This window comes from Anser cygnoides, chromosome 10 (genome assembly GCF_040182565.1).
Source record: "Anser cygnoides isolate HZ-2024a breed goose chromosome 10, Taihu_goose_T2T_genome, whole genome shotgun sequence".
Taxonomy (NCBI): Eukaryota; Metazoa; Chordata; class Aves; order Anseriformes; family Anatidae; genus Anser; species Anser cygnoides.
The window spans coordinates 12,001,828-12,022,942 of NC_089882.1; the positions used below are offsets into that span (position 1 = coordinate 12,001,828).

Genomic DNA, 21,115 nt, shown 5'->3' on the forward strand with positions numbered 1-21,115 from the left:
CTCTCCCTAGCCAAGGAAGTCTGTCCAGCAGCCCCATGCCTAACTAACACTGCGAACAAGTAACACTGCTTCCAGTTTCCTGGCATGTTCCTCACCTTTATTAGCGACGTATCTCCCTAATGGACTGCTAGCTTTACGCAAGCTACAGAAACAGACTGGATGTTATAGTCGGCTGCCTTGGGACACACCAATCCACAGAGCTTTCGGGTAGAGGATTTCCACTGCTATTCTGAACAATCAGTCTGCAGCTTCACTCCCACTGGGATGGTATGAAGCGAACCAGATTACTGCAACAGCAACGAGGCAGCCTTCAAATCCTTAATGATCCTCCCTGATTGAATCTCTGACCTCCCAGAGAGATGCCTACTTTGCTCACCTGGTACTCGCTCCAATCAATATTCAGAGATTGGGTCAGAGAGGCTGGGATACTTAGTGGGGCATCTACATAATCCTGGAAGTAGAAACCAACAAGAACAAAAAACCCATAATTGGTTAGAGGAAAAACCATGATTTGAAAGCAATGAGTTTCAAAAAACAAAGCTTAAGCGCAGTAAAGCCCCCAGCTTTCCATTTTATACCTGTTTCCAGTTAAATATGAGACCTTCAGCTGTGTAATCCCGGTCTTTGTACTCCTTAAAAAATTCACAGCCTGCAAGACATGAGATAATGAACAACTGTTCAGCCAACTGATATCTAACAGCCGAAGGGCCTGTGGGACTGAAAGTGCTGGCAGCCCTGGGCTCCAGAGCACCAAACCAATCAAAAGTGTTGCCTGTGGGAAGTGAAGAGCAGTAATCAGTACAGCGTGCAGCATGGCCTCCCAGCAGCAGCAACCCAGAGCACTCAGCAGTGAACACACTCACACGGCAGACAAAGAGCAAACTCCAAAGGCACAGCAAACATGAAGTCTGAGGGACCCGTTTTATTCTCTCAAACAACAGGTTTCACCAAAGGCCTGCGCGTTGCAGGGCCACTGACTTTTGCACGGATCTGAAGAATCAGCCTGGCATCCTGAGTGAGAAGGAACCAGCAAAAAGAGATGCTGGTGGAGCCTGGGGAAAGCCAAGTTTCACAGGGCGTCTGCTGCAGGTAACAAGAAAGGGCTCTGTCGGAGGCAGCTGCGGTTTCTCTCACATTTAAGTCTCCCCTTTCAAACACCAGAGTTGCCCTGTGTGAAGAAAGCAGGTACATAACCACTTCCAAGGTTTCCCCCAAGCCCTCCCCTCCTGAAGTTTCTGCCCTACGGCTCCTGTTTCTTCTCAAACAACTATTTGAAGTCTCTGCTGCAAGCTGCAGTCACTTAGTCACAGCTGAGCAGCACCATTAGCACTGCGGCTGCCTGCAGGCTACATGAAACACCTCTCCTGAGGTATGGTGTGTGCCACAGAAGCTTCACAGCACCCATGTCACCAGGACACCCCTGTGCCAGTCACTGCATACACAAGCTTCGATCTCCTACTCCGCAAGTCACAAACAACTTCAATGGCGAAAAAAATCCATGTGGAAGGACAGGACTAGTCCTAGAGAACACGCAGCCAGGAAGCAATCTGTCAGTTGAGATTTAACTCCAATTAAACACTGGCTTAAAGCAAAGAGTGAGGGATTATAGCAGCAAGCATTGGCACCCACAAATGCCAACTACCAGTCAGAAGGAAAGGAGGGCTTCTGTACCAGAAAGCACAAAAGCTTCTGCAGATACCCCATTTTAACCCAAGTCTTTCACCCTAGACAGTCGTGTCTGGACACTGCTTCATTCACCTAAGACAACAGGATCTCAGAATAACTTCAGAGACAAATTACAAGATGGAAATTCTTTCGGTGCAAACCTGGAAACGCTGATAAGAACCTATCAATCACTACAGTTTGCCAGTCACTAGAGGGGCTGCTAATCCTCAGATGTGCATGCCTCGGATTTAACAGAATGATAGCATTCCCCTTTGGACCAGCACTGCTACAATCAGGTAACATCTGCAGGGAGTTTCCAGTTTGATAAGATTTACCTCTAGCACGGCAGTGAAGAGCTGCTAAGAGACAGCAAATGTCCCAAGTGGCAGAAGAGGAAGGAGCATCACTGGGTATTGCACACTGTGCAGATCCCCACAGTAAGAACACTACAACTTAACTCACTTCTTCCTCATTCTTTACAAATGCTACAAAGGACCTATGCACACTGTCTTTCCCATGGTCTAAGTGTGGCAGGACAAACGGCAGCAACACGCACCCGTGGCACGTGCTACAGAATACTCTTATTTCTCGCAGCCCTTTGCAATCAGCAAGGAAACCTCCATCGAAATCTTAAGGCAGCTTCTCTGAACTGGCACTAATTACTGTGTAAGAAAAGTTCCACCTTTTTTTTCCCCTACACACACCTTAGGGGGCAACAACTAGTAATCAAGGAAAAGTCTGAGTGTGGATCATCCATGACCACTTTGTCCCTGTCCCCTTTTCTTTGTGCGCAAGGGAAAAATAAGAGTCCTTTGTGGCAGCCAGACTTCGAACACAGCAGCCTCACACCCAATCATGTTACCGAGCCCGGCAGCAGCAGCCAGCCAGCAATATTCAGCTCATCTTCAGCAAGTGACCCAGCGGTGGTTGCTAGGCGCAGGAACTGATATAGCCAGGGAGACGGACTGGAGTGCTTCGCATCTCAGCCACACGCCGCAGGCGCGGGTTAGCGGTTCTGCCTAGCACTGAGAACGTATTACAGCGGTCCTCTGGAAGCAGCAGGACCAGGAAATACCCCTAAGAATTGTGGGTTTATATACAGCTTGCTTTGTAGCAGGTAGTACTTTGGAGTCGCAGGGCTGTCAACGGCCGCCTTGACCCCAGCCCCACCACTGGGACGTTTTCTCTGTGCCTGAATTCATCACAGCTGCTGAGAAATTCTGCTGCCACCTCAGAGCGCCTAATGCCAGCTCGCAGCACCAGAATATCCAGATCTGTTGCACTGCTCTCAGTCTAAAAGAGCTTCTCTCCTGAGGGAGAGTAGGTAACATGAAGCAAGCCACAGCCACTGCACCACACACACACGTAGTTCCCAGTCCCCAGCAGCAGATTGTCACCTGTCCCTTGGGAGTCCCTCTGGACATCAGTCCTGTACCTGGGTATGGGATGGAGAGAAGTGTGAAATCAGCATAACGTTGAGCTTTGTCCACCTTCTCAGAAGACGTCACACTGCACAGGACAAGAGGAAAACAGCAGACATTTGTACAGATTTTTCCATGGAGACACCGGCATCCAAAAAGCTTCCTGTTGCATTTCCCCGCATAATGACTCGACTCAGGAATGGGCAGAGGCAGAACTTATGCAACACATCCAGATTAACAGGTACAGCCCTAAAATATGAAAGCTTTCCTCTGAGAGGAACATCAGGAGAAGCGACCTGCTCCTATACACAAGCGGAAGGCTCCCCTTTCTGAAAAGGGGGTTGCCACATCACTTCAAGCTCTACAGAGAAAACCTACTCAGACTGCAGAAGACAGATGAAAGCAGTTATCTTGCCCACTGATACAGCTTTCTCTGGTGTGAAAGTGTGGGGTTCTCTCTACAGCAATGTCTGATGATCCTTCTGTAGGACCATTCCAGGGACTGCTCCTAGGATGCTGGACGCATGCCCAGTAACAATTCCCACGTGAGGGCTGCTACCTGCAACTCAAAGCCTGCAGAAAAACGAATGAACCCAGACTCACTTCAAGCCAAACTTCACCTTCTTGTTTTCCACCATCAGATCACAGATGTATCGGACGGAAAGGTAACGGAGCAGCTTGATGTCATGTCCTCTGACCTTGTCAAACAGCTGGGAGTCTGCGTTTCTGCAACACGGAACAAGGCAAAGCAACATCAGCGTGGGAGACTGACCGCGTCACCTGCACAATACTGCCACAGTTCTTCCCTGAACTGCTTCTAGCCAGAAGCCCCATAGTACGAGCCTTGTCTCCACAGCTCAGAGTCAGACTCTGCAATGAACTGATACGCACAATTAGTGCTAAGGGTCCCCTCTCCATAGCTCACTCTGTTCTGCAACCAGCACGTTAACTTGCAGAATATTTTCCCCAGCCTACAGATCTACTTTTTTTTAGTGAAGCACACACTTCTGTGTAATTCAAGTAGCCTTTTAATGGCTTTGTATCATTTATATATTCACGTCCCTTCCCTCTGGCAACAGATTAGCAGGCGTCAGTTACACTGGCTTCAGCCAGCCACCAGCATTCAAGGCATTTTCAAAAATCAAGGAAAGTGAGACCCCAAGCTTGGCGGCAACCTCAAGCCTGTACGTGAAGGCCAGACTAGGAAAGAGCAGAACGGAATGGCTGAGTGAATCAGCTTTGGTCCAACTCTTTTCCTTGTCCCAGTGACTGATACAAACCTAAGTGCAGAATCTTCCTCTGAAATGTCTTCTGCATCTGCCCAGGCATCATCAGAGCCCCCTGCAAGGAAGGCATTAAGAAATGAAATGTGCTTAAGCCAACATAATCCCTATTTCTACAGACGTACACGTGCCCAAAAAATCTCCACATATAGGCGCTTTCAGTAATCCTCCACATTTCCTCCTCCTGAAGAGCCCGTTTTCTAATGGAGCCCACCCTTCCCCTGGCGTTGCCAAGCTCCAGGTCCTATACTATAGGTACCCAATACTCTCCTGAAGAGTTCTCCCTGGAGCCCGGTATTTCTCACCGTTAGGAGGATTTGATTCCCAATGACTAGCCAGCAATAGCGAGGCCTTATTTATTCCCACCCCCAAGTGCTTGGGAGTCAGTACCCCGAAGCCTTTGGGCTGCCCTACTTGCCTACACGCTTCCCATAATTCACTCTTCAGCTCCAAGCTCTTTTGCTACCGCTTCCTGCACTGAGAGGCATGGCACTCTGTCCCGTGGTATGGTGCTTGGAAACGGACACCAGACTTCAGGTTTTGCCCTGTCACTCAGGGCCTGATACGAGGAGGTCCAGGACACTTCCGCACCTTCTCTCAGGAAAAGCCTTGTCTCTCTGTCACGTCCCAGCGCTGAGCAGCCCAACCAGGCAGCCAGCAGCAGACGGCTCCTCACTCACCTGAGAAGATGTAGTTGTAACCAGTGCGCCCGTAGAGCTCTCCCCAGCCAGCCAGCGTTGCTGACCTGCAAATATGCTGGAGGAAGATTTTGTTATTAACCACACAGAGTCCAAGAGTCTTCCTCGTCCCTGTACCCAGTCTCTGGCCCAGCTGCTGCCCCGTTACAGACACGGCTGTACCTACAGCCACTGCCTCTCGGCAGCCTCCCCCGCAGCCCTGACCCAGGGCGAGTTCTCCAAACACATCAGAGTGCCAAATGTCTTTATCTGTAGCTAGCTTTTTATATCACTTTTTAATTTCCAGTTCTCCAATGCACTAATGCAGTCAATTTCTGCTAAATTGGCAGTATCTAACATCTGATAATACTCTGCTTGAGCCTTATCTTCCACGCTCCTGTTGATAAGACTGGGGACAGTCCCAGTGCCACCCCAGGCAGTTTACTCCTGCTGAAGAAGGTCAGCAGGTTCGGCCCAGGACGGCTTCGCTCAAGCCAGATTAAAATCATCACAGGTTTGATTCTGCTATTCATACAGCGTTTCTGAATTGAACTAGGAAAACTGAATTAAGCTACTTAAATGCTAAATGAGACTACTCCTACAGGGCTTCAGAACAGCTAAAGTAATCCACATCAAAGTGAAACCAATTTCACTTTCTTATAGATTCCCTTGCAGACAAGCCCACACGTTCGTAAGACCGTTTATGCAATCTTGCCTCCCCAGGGAACACACAAGGGGAACTTCTTTTTAGGGATAAAAGTTATTCAAAGGGAGCTCACTACTGGAAAAGGGAAGGGGCAGAAAGCGACAATAGCTGTCTTTCCCCTCTCAAAAACCAGGTAACTTTGGTCCTTCAGAAGGAACACATACATGGACAAAACGTTCGATCTTCGGTGCAGTGCTCATGGTGGGTGGGATAAAATAGCCTGAAGTCCCCGCAGATGATTTATATAGCCTGGACAGCAAATGCTGCTTACTACTAGAGGCTGCCTGCCTGTGCCTAAGAATAGATTTTTACAGCATGAGGAAAGGTGACAACCGACCGAAGATGTGGCTGCACAGTTCAAATGTCACGGAGAAAGGTCATTTTCTAAGTTAAGGCAGGTAACTCGCGAAGCTTTACCTTTCCCTTGTACAGAATGACCGGGCAAACAAATCGTCCTCTACACCTCGCCATCTTACTCCGGTTGATAAGGTCCTGCAGCTTGCCGACCTGCACAGTGCTCTCAAACCTGGGGGACAGAGATTCAGTTCAGTACACAGAGCATCTTCCCACGTCTTCCAGCGAAGCGGCTGGACACCCCGGGCTGTAATCCCCATCCCTTGGGCTCAGAAGCCAGCTCTGATCTTAGCAAGCAAGGTCGTTTCTTTAAGAACCGTTTGCACTACACGCGTGGATACTTCCCTGCCTTCTCTTTATTTTGAGGGACCAGCTGCACAGTACACAGCGAGCATCTTCAGGAGCAGCAATGTGCTGGCACTACGAGCACGGTCTGCTTCAGGCCAACGCAGGGCTTATTAGTGAAGGATGGCCACAGTAAGCCTGTGTCTGCAGAAATACAGAGCCTGCTTTCCTCTCCACCACCCTTCCGTCAAAAAGAAGCTCAGCACTAGTGACTGTCAGAGAAGCAAAAATAAATAAAATAGAAAATCAAAGCTTGAACACTCAGTGAACCTTAGTTCTGGTCACTTGAGCACATGCATCGCTGGACAGTTAGACAACTCCCTGTGAACTGCCTAGTGGGTTGCACAGGGGAGTTACATTCACGTCAGCTGCATCCGAGCAACTACATTTTACGTTCTTCTGGTTAAAGTAAAACGGGAACGTGCTCTGAGTTGGAGACATATTTTGGAAGCAACTTACTGCTGTAATTTTTCCAAGTACCAGCCTAAATTTGACAGGAACCCAAGCTGACACCTGCACTGACCGCACCTCCTGAAGGGCTGCGAAACTCAGAGGAGGACCAGAGTTCCCACAAGGAGCTTGAGAAGCGTTCAGACCGACAAAACAGAAGCCAGATGAAGTCCAGTCACACAAAACTGCACGATCATGCACTTAGAGATGATTAACAAGATTTTCCAGTTGGCCCTCTCCAGCAGCAGAGCTCAGCACAAGGACTTAGCTGAACTCATCGATCTCTGCATGCCCGTAAGTTATCGACCGACCCACTAAGTCTTACAAAAGGGACAAATACGACTGTGGGAAGCTCTCCAGCGGGACTGAAACGTAGCAGTGCAGGGCACCCAGGAGACCCACACGTGTGCGGTGAGGCACGGAAGCCCCCAGGGATGGCCAAGGGACAGCGTGGGGCAACAGAACCTGCCACGGCTCAGTGAACGAAGATTAAGCGAGGACAACAATACAGGCACTCAGGTGTGTACAAGAACTAGCAACGGAGAGGGAGAAGGGCTCAAAGGCAAAGAATAATGCTAGGCTAAGAAGAAATGAATACCTGCATGCTAGAAATTAAAAGAAAGTTTCTAAGCTTCAGTATCAGTAAGAGCATGGAGCAAGCTACCTACAGCAGGCATTCAGCAAAGGATTAGAAAAACCTTATGAACGTGGAAACTGATAGGTTTGTGGGAAAGGTTATGTGGGGTGCTGCTGGTGGAAGCAGGGAGACAGCAAGCAGTCCAAATCCCACGTTTTTAAAACAATTTAATTCCCAGAATTCATAGCTGAAGCTTCAGATTTTTCACGTGTTTCCCTACAGGTGTAACTACTTCCTCCAGCTCCAAAAAGCTTTGACATTTACTAGAATTCGAAGAGTGAGAAGCCAAGCTAATTTTTAAACAGCACGGACACAGGGGCACTAAGTGCACAGCCGGGGAAGTGCCAGCACAGTTCCTGTGCCACGCAGCGGCACACGACACCTCGTGCAGGCAACGGGAGCGCGCACCCGACAGGCACAACCCGAACTGCTCGTCCTTGGCACTGCGAGCAGCCAGGAGCTCCGCTCTGCAATATTCCCCTGCTAGCACGCCCTCCTCAGAGAGCATGCGAGTAACACACGCTGCAGGAACATCATAAGGCTGCCTGGGACCAGGCGAAGAAAGAGGTGGAAGGAATGCCACGCGTCTCAACTCCTAATTCTCGGGATTTTCAAGTGTTTTTTTTCCCGCAGAAGTTTGTTTTCCGGAAGATAATACTGGGCATCTTTACCCCTCTGTTAGTTCTCTTACTCCAAACCAGCCCCCACACCTGGATTTGTCTTTTTAAAAGCAAGGGGAACACGTCCTGTGAGAGCACACAACCGGTTTGGTAGCTGTATAACCTATGCGAGGCCGAGGCAGAGCCGCTGGGCTCTGGCTAGCCACAGCAGCGCTGGAACTGAAGCGTTCCTTCACGTTGCTGGATTACATGCACCCGTAAGCAGATTTGTTTGCAGCGCAGACGTGTCAGAGAACTGGCAAGTGGAGCCAAAGACACGGCCCGTGCCTGAGCGCTGGGGGTTTCCTCTAAGTGCAGTCGCAGTAAGTCCAGAAGAACTGGGCACGTCGCAGCGTCCCCGTGCCTTACAGCGTCCTCCCGCTCCTGCTGTGGGCCAGGAGAGCTCTCGGGGCACAGGGCAGGCGCTCCTGCCTGCCAGACGCCCTCTGCTACTTTCTGCAGCTCACCGGGAGCAGCACCGAGCCAAAGGGCGCCCAGCTCCTGGGGCTGGTAGCCACAGACACACCGAATTCCTCCCACGCCTCCCCTGCCTCCCGCTCCTGCCCGGATCTCAGAGTGCGGGAAGCCAAGCTGGAGGAACACTTGAACAAGACCATTTTAACCCCCCCAGCTGCCCAGACACAGAATGAACAGGGTCAGGAAACCGACCTGGGTTTAGAATAGCCAGTTTTTGCTAGTTCCCTACAGAAACAGCTGCACCAGCAAAACCGATGGGGCAGCGCCGAGTTCGCACAAGCTAGAGTTGCTTCCAAAAAATGTGGCACTCTCAGAGGTATGAAGTGTCTCGCACACTTCAAGGAGCTCTTACCAGCTGAATAAGAACATTACAAAGATGAAAGGCAGCCCGAGACACTAGGTCCTAGAGGGATCGGCCCATTCGCCGGAAGAGGTTCTTGCGTTCTGCAACACAAGAAGCGCAACATTCTCTGTATCGCTAAGATTCGTGTGGGATTTCTGAATTATTCCGCAGAATACAAAGGTGCAACCAAAAGCTGGGCTCATGGAAAAGGTATTGAGCAGCTTTTACTGAGGCTACTGGCCAGAAATCAGAAGGAAAGGGGTGGCGAAGGGCAGCCTGCTGCCATGACTCTCTGGGACAAGAAATCGAGACTTGAAAACGAATTGGCATTGTAAGTGTTGATTGTCACCGCTGGCTTGCAAAGTCTCAGAAGAAAACAGGGCACTGAATGCGAGCACACTTGTTTGGGTTACTCTGCCCCTCAGGAAAGTTAAGTAACCGCTGCTCTTGCAAGACCGGGAAAAACAGAAGCGTTTGCTTTCTCTTCCCTAAAGACCCTGCCAGTTGCGTTTACAGCTGCTGACTTCACTTTCCCTCTTTCCTGCAGTGAGGGGTTTCATTTTTCTCATCTGATCTAACCTAACTTCAAGTAGAAATTGTCTCACCTGACAGCCAGCTGGGGCAGTTTTCCTGACCCCCCCCCCCACCTCCAGCAGCCACACCGGGCACCAACTGATGGATTCCTTCAGCAGGCAAAGCAGCGGGAAGCACGTCACTACCGCGGCGGGAATGTGGCAACCACCATCCTTCGGGCGCCCTACTCTTGTCACAATCAGAGTTAAAGCTGCAGAACTGCGTTATGTTTTGTTGGAAGGGGGGGGGGGGGGAAAGGGGGCTGTTTTTACAGCCGCGGGGAGCAGGCAGCGCTCAGCCACGAGCGTAAACAACACGGTTCTGGGCTTGGGGGCCAAAGTCCAGCAGAGTGTTCACTTCAAGTATGTTAAGCCACGAGGGAACCTTTCCGTTAGTTACTGAAGCTGAGCGCCACAGCTCGTGGTGCAGGCACGGCACAGCTGCTGAGATTGTGTCCGCCTGTCCTGTCCCTGGGGGGATCCCATGCTGAGACCCTTTCCGCGCTAAGATCTCTCTAACCGCAGCCCTTCTAGCGTGGCCACGGCCGCTTGAGGAAGACAGGGCGAGCACCCCACGGCCCCGAGCCCGACCACAAGCTCTCTGCGTGTCCGGGACGGGGGCAGAGAGGCACCTCACAGAGCCAGCCGGGTGCTGGGAGCTGCCCGGCACGGCAGGGCTGGGGCACCCCGCTCCCCCCGGCTCCCCGAGCCGAGGCCGTGTTAGGAGGAACACCGCGGCAGGCGGGGAGCCCGGGCTCGCCCCGTGGGAGGAAGCCGGGCACGGAAGCTGCAATTAACGGGGGGGGGCAGCTGTAATTAACGGCAGCCCAGCGGGGCCTCCCGGGGAGGGGGGGAGACAAACCACGAAGCCGTCCCCGTGCAGGACACCCCGGCGGGGCGAGCAGGAGCGGCCGGGCAGGCGGCGGGACGGGGTCGGGGACCGGGGGCCGGGCGGTTCCGGGGCCTTACGGGTCACGGGCGGCGGCGGCGTCGCGCTCGAGCAGGACGATGTGCCGCGGGTAGTGCGCGCAGACCTCGCCGTGCACGTTGGGGATGACGCTGTAGCGGTAGTCGCGGCCGAAGAGCTCCAGGCAGCGCCGCTCGATCCGCTCCACCTGCGGACAGCCGCCGTCAGGGCCCGCACCGGGAGCCGGGGCCCCCCCCGGTACTCCCCCCCGCCCCCGGTGCCCCCCCGCTCACCTTGGCGGCAGCCCCGCCGCCATCCTTGGCCCGGTACTGGGCTCGGGAGAACTCCAGCAGCAGCTCGGCCAGGCCGCGGTCCCCGGAGCCCGCCGGGGGGGGGCAGCCGCGGGCCGCCGCCATCTCAGCGCCGCCGCCGCCGCCGCCCCATGGCGCCGCTTCCGCCCGCCCCGCGCCGCCGCCGCCGCCGACTTCCGCCCGGCCGCCCGGCCCCGCCCAGCGGGCGTCGCGCCTCTTCCGCCCGGAGATGACGTCATCGCGGCGCGACGCGCCGGGGCTCCGTTAGCAACGGGCGTCGAGCTGATGGGGGGGGGGGAGGGGAGAGCTCCGTGCCCGGTGCCGGTTACGGGCTTGTCAGGACCCCACCGGGCCTTCCCCGCGGGGGCTGTGGTGGCACCGGGAGCAGCGGCGGGGCCTGAGGCCGAGCGGGGGCTTCCCGAACCGTGACGGGGCCTCCCGAGCCCGGCCGGGACCTCCCGAGCCCGGCCGAGTGTTTCCGAACCCAGCCGAAGCTCCCCGAACCGGGCGGGGCCTCCCGAGCCCAGCCGAGTGTTTCCGAACTCAGCCGAGCCCCCCCCCCGCCCCGAGCCCAGCCGAATCCTCCCGAACCCTGCCGAAACTCCCCGAGCCCTGTCGGCCCCTCCCGATCCCTTCCGAATCCCTCCGAGCCCAGCCGAGCGCGGCCGAGGGGCGGGGCCGAGCCCACCCGAAGCCCAGGCGGGCGGAGCCGAAGTTTGCCGAGGCGGGGCCGAGCTCCGCAGTGGCGGGGCGCGCGCGCACGCGGCGGCGGCGGCGGCGGCGGCGGCGGCGTCGGGGCCGCGCGGGGCGCAGAGGCGGCAGCCAAGATGGCGGCGCGGGTGGCGCAGGGGCCGGCGGCCCCGGGGCGCGCCTAGGCCGCGGGGCTCCCCCTCCCCCCCCAAAAAAATAACCCCCACCCCCCCCACCCCCCGTTTCGGGGCTCCCGCGGCGCCCCCCGTCAGGATGCTGCCTTCCCAGGAGGCCTCCAAGCTGTACCATGACAACTACGTGCGGAACTCGCGGGCCATCGGCGTGCTGTGGGCCATCTTCACCATCTGCTTCGCCATCATCAACGTGGTGGTGTTCATCCAGCCCTACTGGGTGGGCGACAGCGTCAACACGCCCAAGCCCGGCTACTTCGGGCTCTTCCACTACTGCGTGGGCTCCGGGCTGGCGGGCCGCGAGCTGGCGTGCCGCGGCTCCTTCACCGACTTCAGCACCATCCCCTCGGGCGCCTTCCAGGCCGCCGCCTTCTTCGTGCTGCTCTCCATGGTGCTGACGCTGGGCTGCATCACCTGCTTCGCCCTCTTCTTCTTCTGCAACACCGCCACCGTCTACAAGATCTGCGCCTGGATGCAGCTGCTGGCAGGTAGCGGGCGGGGGGGGGGGTGGGGGGGGTTCTGAGGGGACGGGGGGGTGGGGGGGGGTTGGGGGGTTCTGAGGGGACGGGGGGGTTCTGAGGGGACGGGGGGGTGTGGGGGGGTTGGGGGGTTCTGAGGGGACGGGGGGGTTTGGGGGGGTCTGCAGGCACTGGGTGGTTTGGGATTCTGCAGGTTGCCAGGTGACTTTGGAGGCTCTCCAGGCACTGAGTGGTTTGGGGGTTCTGCGAGTTACTGGGTGTTTTGGGGGGGTTCTTCGGGCACTGAGTGATTTTGGGGGTTCTTCGGGCACTGGGTGCGTTGGGGGTTCTGCGGGTACTGCGTGCTTCTGGGGGTTCTTCAGGCACTGGGTGGTTTTGGGGGTTCTTTGGGTTACTGGGTGGTTAGGGGGTTTTGAGGGTAGTGGGTGTTTTGGGGGGTTCTTCAGGCACTGGGTGCTGTGGGGGTTCTTTGGGTACTGGGTGTTTTGGGGTTCTTCAGGCACTGTGTGTTTCGGGGGTTCTCCACTCACCGGATGCTGTGGAGGTTCTCCAGGCACTGGGTGCTTTCAGGGGTTCTGTCGGTTACTGAGTGGTTGGGGGGTTTTGAGGGTACTGGGTGCTTTTGGGATTCTGCAGGCACTGAGTGTTTTTGGAGGTTCTTCGGGCACTGGGTGCGTTGGGGGTTCTGTGGGTACTGCGTGCTTTTGGGGGTTCTCCAGGCACCGAGTGTTTTGGGATTCTGCAGGTTCCTGGGTGCTTTTGAGACTCTTCAGGCACTGTGCGCTTTTGGGGATTCTTCGGGCACTGGGTACTTCTGGAGGTTCTCCAGACACTGAGTGTTTTGGGGTTCTGCGGGTTACTGGGTGGTTTGGGGGTTCTGTGGGTACTGAGTGCTTTTGGGGCTTATTCCAGTACTGTGTGCTTCTGGGGGTTCTCCGGGCACTGAGTGTTTTGGGGGTTCTTCAGGCACTGGGCGCTCTTGCAGATTCTTCAGGTGCTGCATGCTTTTGGGGGTTCTCCGGTCACTGGGTGCTGTGGGGGTTCTCCAGGCAGTGCGTATTTTGGGGGATTCTTCAGGCACTGTGTGTTTTGGGGGTTCTCCAGGCACTTGGGAGTTCTTGAGGCACCAGCAGCAGCACCGGGGCACCCCCAGCCACCCGGCACTAAAAGCTTCCCCCAGCCGTCAGCCCTGGGGGCTCCCCCAGGCACCAAGCACCAGGAGCCAGCACCGGGTTCGGCCGCACCGGGGGCTCGCCCAGACGTGGGCACCCCAGTCCTGGCAGCGGGGCCCCCTGGGGCGGCAGCAGCAGCAGCAGCAGCAGCAGGGCTTCTCGCAGCCCCAGCGTGGGCTGCAGGCAGAGGCACGGGGACACGGCCTCGGGCACGGGGTGTGCCGCAGGACACCCCAGTCAGGGTCCGGCTTTGGGAAACCCTACAGCAGGGACTGTCCCACAGAGTCAGGGCCAGTGGAAGGACCTGCGCACAGAGCCCCCAGCTGCCCTTCCAGGAGGTGCTGTGCCCACACCCGCCCTCGCTGCAGGCGGTGAAGGGCTGGCAGGACAGACCGGTCCCTGCCCTCCATAAAGAGACCCGAGCCCACGGAGGGACACGGTACGTTTCCTTCGATGTCGCTTCAGAAGTGAGCGCAGGCTCGAGCCTGTTCATCCCCCCTAAAGCTGGTCCTGCTCATAGATCTCCTTAGCTCCCTCCCGAACCAGACAAACAAAAAAACACCACTACACACCGGAGAGAAACCCCAACACCCCCATAAACTCTCTCCTCAAAGGTACACCATGCCCAGAACCCCAGATTTTTCCCAGAAGGGTCCCAGCACACACGTGGTGCAGGATCCCCAATACCCGCCCCCCGCCCCGTGCCGACCTGCAGGCCCTCCTCACGGGCACTGCCGTTTGGGAGAGGGGCCCCGAGGGGAGACGCTGAGCTCCCCCTGCGACACCTGCACCTCCTCCTCTCTCCGCTTTTACCGCACCTGGAACCACATCTCCTTATCGCCTGGAAAGCGAGCGTGGCCAGACCCAAAGCTCCCTCCAGAAGGACCCAGAGTCCCACAATGTTCCCAGTGACAGGAGCCCGCTGTGACCCCCCCCGAGAAGGGTCCCTGTGGGACGATGGGGGCCATTTGGGGTCTGCCTGGTGCTGGGGGCTCACAGCTGGCCTGACACCGTCCCCTGCAGCAGGCTTGGTGTGGTAATCCCGAGCTCTCCTCCCCAGAGCAGGACCACAGCCGGGCCTGGAGCTGCCTTGGCTTATCGGGGAAATTCCTTCATCTTTAATTTTCCCTGGCCCGAAGATTTACGGGTTTAAGGCAAGCTCAGAGCCCAAATCCCTCCGATCGTCAGCAGCTTAATCAAGGGGCTCAGTCTGCCCGGCTGGTGCTGCTGCGTGGCGGGGGCAGGGCCCCCAAGCAGCACTGGGATTCCTTCAGCAGCCTCCTGCCCTGCCCAAGCCCCTGGGTGCCTCTGGGGCAGCTTGAGCAGGGACACCCTAACCCTAACCCCTGACCCTAACCCTAACCTTAACCATAACCCTAACTCTAACCCTAATTGTAATCCTAACCCTAAACCCTAACCCTAACCTTAAACCTAACCAGAACACTAACCCTAACCCTATCCCTATTCCTAACCCTAAACCTAACCTATCCCTATTACTAACCCTAACCCGAACGCTAACCCTATCACTAACACTACCCCTAGGACTAGCCCTAGCCCTAACCCTAACCCTAATCCTAACCCTAAACCTATCCCTAAACCCTAAAACCTAACCCTAAACCCTAACCCTAAGCCTAACACTAACCCTTAACCCCTAAACTTAACCCTAACCCTAACTCCTAACCCTAACTAACCCCAACCATAAACCTAACCCTAACCCTAACCCTTACCCTAACCCCCAGCCCCTAACCCCTAACACTAACACTAAACCCTAAACCCTAAGTCTAACCCTAACGCCTAACCCTGACCCTAACCCTAACGCTAACCGAAAGCCTAACCCAAAGCTTAACCCTAAGTCTAATGGCACAGCTAACCCAACACTAACCCTAACCCTGACACTTACCCTTAACCTATCCCTAAACCTAACACTAACCTTAACGCTAAAACCTAACGCTAACCCTAATCCTAACCCTAACCCCCAATCCTAACACTAACCCTAACTCCTAACCCTAACCCCCAGCCCCTAACCCCTAACACTAACCCTAAACCCTAAATCCTAAATCTAATCCTAACCCCTAACCCTGACCATAATCCTAATGCTAACCGAAAGCCTAACCCAAAGCCTAACCCTAAATCTAATGGCGCAGCTACCCCGAACACTAACCCTAACCCCTAACCCTAACTCCTAACCCTGACCCTGACCCTAAGCCCTAAACCCTAACCCTAAACCCTAAACCCTAACCCTAACAAAAACCCTAACACAAACCCTAACCCTAACCCAACCCTAAACCTAACACCAACCGCAACACTAAAAATAACCCTAACCCTACCCCCTAACCATAACCCTAACCCTAAGCCTAACCCTAACCCTAACCCCTAATCCCTAACCCTATCCCTAAACCCTAACCTCCTGAGGGCCACAAACCCCAAAAGCTGCTGCGTTGTGGCAGGGGGGGTCGGGGAGCTGCCGGAGCCGTGCGGGGGGTGCCGTCAGCGCGGCGTGGGGGAGGACACGTCACCTGCGTGGGCTGGGCGCCGGGGGCTGGGCAGGGGCCCGCCGGCAAGCTTCGGGAATGGGGTGCTCGGGGGCGCCTGCGGCGCAGGGGGAGCGCAGTGGACGAGGAAGGAGAGGAGAGGCAGAGTGGCAGGAGCAGCAGCGAGGGCTGAGGTTTCGCAAAAAGGCACAAAAAGGAGGCGGAGGGCAGGGAAGCGCGGCTCTGCGGGACGGAACGGGACTGGCGAAGTCAGGGAGGAGGATCTGGAGCTCAGCGTCTCATCCAGAAAGGGAAAAAAAAAAAAAGTTTAAATCTTGAGTGTCCAATTAGTGGACGGCAATCAGGGAAGGGTTTAATTAGAGCTGCACAGAGAGCCCCAGCTCCAAAGCCGCTGCCCCCCTAGGAGGAAGCTGGATCTAATTAAGAGAAAAGACTGATTGTCGCAAACAGAGCCCGAGCCATCTGCCCTGCTCGCAATCCGGCGACGCAGAACCGGAGGTTTCGCTAAAGCCTTCTGTTACAAAACCCGAAATGTGCCTCGGGCGCGGGGACGGCACCGCCAGCAAGCCCCTGGGCCAGGCGCCCTCGAGGCGCGGCCGCGTGCCCTGCGTGTGCAGCCACCTGCGGCCGAGCAGAGCAGCGGCAAAGTCATCAAAGCACTGAACGAAAACCGAGCGGGTTCGAGCCCTTTCTGTGCCCACGGCACAAACAGCGCTGCTGCACGGCGGGTCCCAAATCCTCCCGTGGGAGCTGCTCCGTGGGCTCACGGCCCTTCCCGGCCCTTGCAGCCGAAGCAGCCGTGAGCCCCGCTTCGCACCGGCTCGCAGCCCTGTTCTCAGGCCCTCGGTGCTGCCCCGGCTCAGCCCGTGCAGCACAGCGCCGGGAGGCGGCTGCTCCCCGGCACGCGGCTCGCCTTTATGTCCCCGGGGTCTCTGTTTTGAGGCGAGGGTTGTGCGCGGTCCCTTTCCTTCTGCCGTTCGGCTCTGACACGAACCAGCTACCCCGGTCCCCAAAGTCCCTGCACCATCGGGGGGTCCCTGAGGGGGGGTCCCCAGCGGCAGGGACCCCCGGCACCCCCTCGGGCGCAGCTCAGCACCGAAGCAGCGCCGGCAGCGAGGCCCGGCCGCTGCAGCGAGGCCGGAGGGAGGCTGCCGGAGCCGTTCCGGGAGGTGGTGCCTCCGCTGCGGCTGCTGCACGTCGGAGGCAGGGTTTATTTATAGCCCGCTTCGGGGACTCCCCGAGCAGGGGCGCACGTGACGGGCAGGGGATGAGCGTGGGGGCAGCGGTCACGGAGCCTAGGCCGGGTTTAAGGACCCGCTGCGGTGTCACCCTCCATTACCTTGCATTCTCCACGTTTTGGTCCCTCGGGGCTCGTTCACGGAGCTGTGAGTGGGGACATCCTCTGCTTGCGGGCAGGGTGCAGGGCACGTGCAGCAGAGGGGGAAACGCCAGCCTCCACCCGAGCCTGCAACAAAACCAGGCAGCAAAAGCAGCCTAAATACCGGCTCTGAACCTGCAGGCGCAGCCCTGCGGGGCCCGGGCGACGCGGGGACAGCCGCGGCGATGTCCGGGTTTGCTGATTGCACCTTGGCGGGGCCTCACCTGCCAGTGGGAGCCCGTGTCCGCCTCGCTGGGGTCTCGCTCCCCCGCTGCAGCCTGAGTCACGAGGCCGAGCTCCCTGCAGTGAATTTGCTTTGCCAGGGTAACACAGCCCGTGAGAGGCACGTTCATTTGACAGGACCCTGACAGGGGAGGAGCGTGAAACCACAACACAAAACCAACCGAGGAACACCAGATCCCCCAGCCCAAAGCATCCCCCGAGCAGACAGACACCCTGCAGGCACTCAGGGTTGGGGGCAGGAGGGGACAAATGAGCTGTTTTAAGTGAAAAAGAAGGTTTTTCCTGCAGGGCTGTGTGCACCTGTGGGCTGTAGGGGCAGGGTGGGCAGGCAGAGCCCCCTCCCTGTCCCCTTCAGCGTCCGTTTCGCTGCGTGCTGCTGCCAGCGCTCGGGAAAGGTCGGGCTGGCGGCGCGGGAAGGCGCTTCCAGGACGTGGGGTGGGCTGGGGACACGCAGGAGAGGGAACAGCTCGTGACAGGGGACGCGGCGTGCTGCTGGGAGCGGGCGGGACGGGCGGCCGCGTCCCTGCCTTCCCCGCGGAGCGCTCGGTGCGGCGGCGTGCCCGACGTGCCCAGCACCCTGCCCAGCACCCTGCCATGCCCTGCGCTCGCTTTCCGAGGGGCCCTTCAGCTGCGAGTGGCGGGAGGTGCTTTGTCTCGGGGGCACGTACAAGCCTCTGAAATCTGTCCTGACACAGGACAAAAATACTCACCGGATGCCTCAGCTTCTCTGCGACGCTATTAACAGATTAAGGAACCCGCTGTCCCCAGATGTGCTGGGCCAGCTCTGGGGCACGCGCACACAGCCCTGCGGGGCCATGGTGGGGGCTCCCTGCGGGCATGGGCACGCCAGGCAGGGGATCAGCGCCCCAGGACGCAGCACCCAGCCCCGCCGCCTCCCTTCACGCCGCCCTCTGCCCTCTCTCCCGCAGCTCTCTGCCTGGTGCTGGGCTGCATGATCTTCCCCGACGGCTGGGACGCGGAGACCATCCGGGACATGTGCGGGGAGAAGACGGGGAAGTACTCCCTGGGCGACTGCTCCGTGCGCTGGGCTTACATCCTGGCCATCATCGGCATCCTCAACGCCCTCATCCTTTCCTTCCTGGCCTTCGTCCTCGGCAACCGGCAGAACGACCTGCTGCACGAGGAGCTCAAGACAGAGAGCAAAGGTGGGCGCTGCGCTGCCGGGGGTCCCCGGGGGACCTGGGAGGGAAACGACACCGGCTAGGGGGGAGCCGCCACCTGCAAAGGGACCTGCCTGGCGCGGCAGGGAGCGGGAATCGGGCGGCCGAGCCCCCGCCCCGCCCTGCTGACACGCTCTCTTTGTGTTTTGACAGATTTTGTCGGCACCGCGGTAAGTCCTGAGTGTCACCGTCCTGTCCCCCGACCCGCGCGTGGCATGTCTGCGTGTGACCGTGCCGGGCAGCCCCACGGGGATGGGGAGGCCCCGGGGTTGGGGCAAGCGCGTGCATGGCACAGACGGCAGCTGCCCGGTGCCACCCCCCCCCGGGCTGCCGTGCCCGACGCGCTGTGCTCTCCCCGCAGAGGATATAAGGCCGAGCGTCCGCAGCAGGACCCTCCTCCCGCAGCCGGCAGCCTGGGCGCTCCCCCCCCGTCCTGCCCTTCATCTGCTGCCGGCGGCCACGCAGCGTGCCGGGGACACGCCAGCCGCCCGCCGCGCCCACGTCCACGCCAGCACCGCCATCCCATGCACCCCGCCAGCCCCGCACCTCCGCCACCCGTGGGCCGCCGCCGCCGGGGAAGGATGCCCCAAACCTGCTTCATCCGAGAACGGCGTCAAACTGCGGTTTCATTTCGAGGAAAAAAAACAAAAACAAAACATCTCAGAGTTTTTAACAGATTTCTACATCCCCAGGACTCCAGACCTGCTGCCTCCCGCCCCAACGCGTGCCCCGTGACGCCCCGCGCCGGCTGCTCTGGGCCCCAGCACCTTCCCCGCTCCCATTTTGTACAGCTCCGTGATCCTGTCTCCACGGCCGGGGGGACCCGGTGGCCGGGCCGGGGCCTGCCCGTACTTTTACGTGTAAATTAATATTCTCTAAACAGGGTAAAGTGACTCGAGCCCCCTCGCCCCCAGCCCAGGAGTCCAGCCCCAGGACCTCATGCTTTCCGGTGCCGCTGGGGCCGCCGGCCGCCGCTCGCTCCCGCCCAAGCGTGGGGACCGCAGGGGCCTCACTGCCGCGACGCCCGACTCGTGCCACCGCTGAATGTAAGCCCTGGTAAGTGGGAGCAGCTGAAAAATGCAAAACCCCTGGGGCGGGCACACAGGAGGACCCCCCACATCCAGCCCCGGCCGCTGCCAAACGCCTCCCCCCCCATCCCCATACGGTGCTTTATCTCCACTGGTGACAGCGAGGCTCTCCCCGCCACGGTGCGCAGGCACCCGCGGCCCAGCCCCGTCCCCTGGCTGCACCTCACCGGCACGCGGCCGCGGGGAGCCGAGGGCTCGGTCGCGCAGCACCCAGCAGCCGGCACCGACACCCCGGCACGGGCGGCCGAGGCCCGGCCGCGGCTCTGCTGGCCAGACCAGGGCGGGGGCTTCCCCACGCGCCCGCCGCAGCCCTCGCAACGCAATAAAGTCCTCAGCACCGGCCGCGGCTTGGTGCCAGGAGCCGGGGGCTGGTGGCAGGGGCACGAGGCCGCACGGGGGGCTCTGGAGGGGCCGGAGGCAGGCGGTGAGGACGGGTACGGGAGAGGGGCCGCGGAGCCGGGGCGAGGGGCGCAGCCGCGCGGTGGGACCGCTGCCGGGACAAGGCGATGAAGGGCTGTGCGGGAACCGCCACCCGGCGCGCCCGGGGCTGGCGGAGCCGGTAAGTCGTGCCCTGAGACCCTGCGGGGTGGCGGCGAGGGAACGGAGCCGGAGCCGTGCCGAGACCCCGAGCGGGAGCCCAGGGCCCCCCGGGATGTCGCGGGCGCTGGCGCTCCCCCCGCAAGCAGCCGCTGTCTGCCACCGCCCCGCGGCCCTCGGCGGATCGGGAGTGCTGTCGCTGGCTGAATCGGAAAACAAACCAAGAAAAATCAGTGGAGAAAGGAATACAGTAGCTGTAATATATCTGTATTTTAGTACAAAGTTTGATACAGTGTTTCACAAAACCTTATTGAAAAATATAATTCAAACCAGATGAGCTCTGAGCCCTGTGGTGTGGTGGGGAGCGGGACGGGCGCTGGCTGTCGGCCCCAGGTGGGGAGCGGCCAGGTGGGGAGCACGGGACTGAGCATCCTCCGTGCAGGGGGCAGCGGCCGGTGCAGGTCCCCTGGGACAGGTCTGTCCCCAGTGGGAGTGCGAGGCTGGGGTCCCACGGGTGGGTCTGCCCAGCCTCCAGCTGGGTCGGGGAGTTTGCTGCTACCTGGGGAAGGTGCAGAGATGGAGCCAGGCTCTGCTCAGGGACGCGTCGCAGCGGACGTTCCTGGAGGTGGCAGGGGAACCGCGTCACTGCGAGGGTGGTCAGACACGGGAAGCGCTGGGCACCTCACGCACCCCAGCTCGAGGATCAGCTCTATGCCAGACCCAGCTCAGGCTTCCTAAGGAAAAGGCAAGCAGAGTTAAAACTCAAATCCCTGCGCATCAGCACACCAGGAAACCACACGCGCGCCGGTAAAAAACACCACCACCACATCCCCAAAACAGGTTTCAAAGCAGGCAAA

The 21,115-nt window shown here is 58.3% G+C and overlaps 2 protein-coding genes across 4 annotated transcripts in view; one reads left to right on the forward strand and one right to left on the reverse strand.

Annotated features, from left to right (window-relative positions):
- Positions 1-10,971, reverse strand: part of MTMR14 (myotubularin related protein 14) — a 30,961-nt gene extending 19,990 nt beyond the window's left edge. For 2 of the 3 annotated variants that reach the window (XM_067003451.1, XM_067003450.1), the window contains exons 1-9: positions 10,790-10,970; positions 10,559-10,704; positions 6,170-6,278; positions 5,050-5,125; positions 4,367-4,427; positions 3,690-3,812; positions 3,101-3,174; positions 579-649; positions 377-451 (exon numbers count right to left, since the gene is read on the reverse strand). In XM_067003451.1, the coding sequence (XP_066859552.1) occupies positions 377-451; positions 579-649; positions 3,101-3,174; positions 3,690-3,812; positions 4,367-4,427; positions 5,050-5,125; positions 6,170-6,278; positions 10,559-10,704; positions 10,790-10,912 (858 nt within the window). In that variant the 5' untranslated portion in view covers positions 10,913-10,970. Of the gene's footprint in view, positions 1-376; positions 452-578; positions 650-3,100; positions 3,175-3,689; positions 3,813-4,366; positions 4,428-5,049; positions 5,126-6,169; positions 6,279-10,558; positions 10,705-10,789 lie in introns of all 3 variants that reach the window. The other variant, XM_067003452.1, reaches the window with a different exon arrangement.
- A 742-nt stretch (positions 10,972-11,713) lies between these two features.
- LHFPL4 (LHFPL tetraspan subfamily member 4) lies at positions 11,714-20,595 on the forward strand. The gene is made up of 4 exons (XM_067003453.1): positions 11,714-12,176; positions 18,382-18,618; positions 18,787-18,803; positions 18,995-20,595. Exons 1-4 carry the CDS (start codon positions 11,771-11,773, stop codon positions 19,001-19,003), a joined length of 669 nt encoding a protein of 222 aa, XP_066859554.1. The 5' UTR covers positions 11,714-11,770; the 3' UTR covers positions 19,004-20,595.
- The last annotated feature ends 520 nt before the right edge of the window (positions 20,596-21,115 follow it).

What these genes read in the sequence shown, in the direction of transcription:
- LHFPL4 (XM_067003453.1), top strand. Translation starts at nt 11,771, where the DNA reads ATGCTGCCTTCCCAGGAGGCCTCCAAGCTGTACCATGACAACTACGTG. An exon ending in CTGGATGCAGCTGCTGGCAG is followed by an intron (nt 12,177 to 18,381) that starts GTAGCGGGCGGG and finishes TCTCTCCCGCAG; the next exon opens with CTCTCTGCCTGGTGCTGGGC.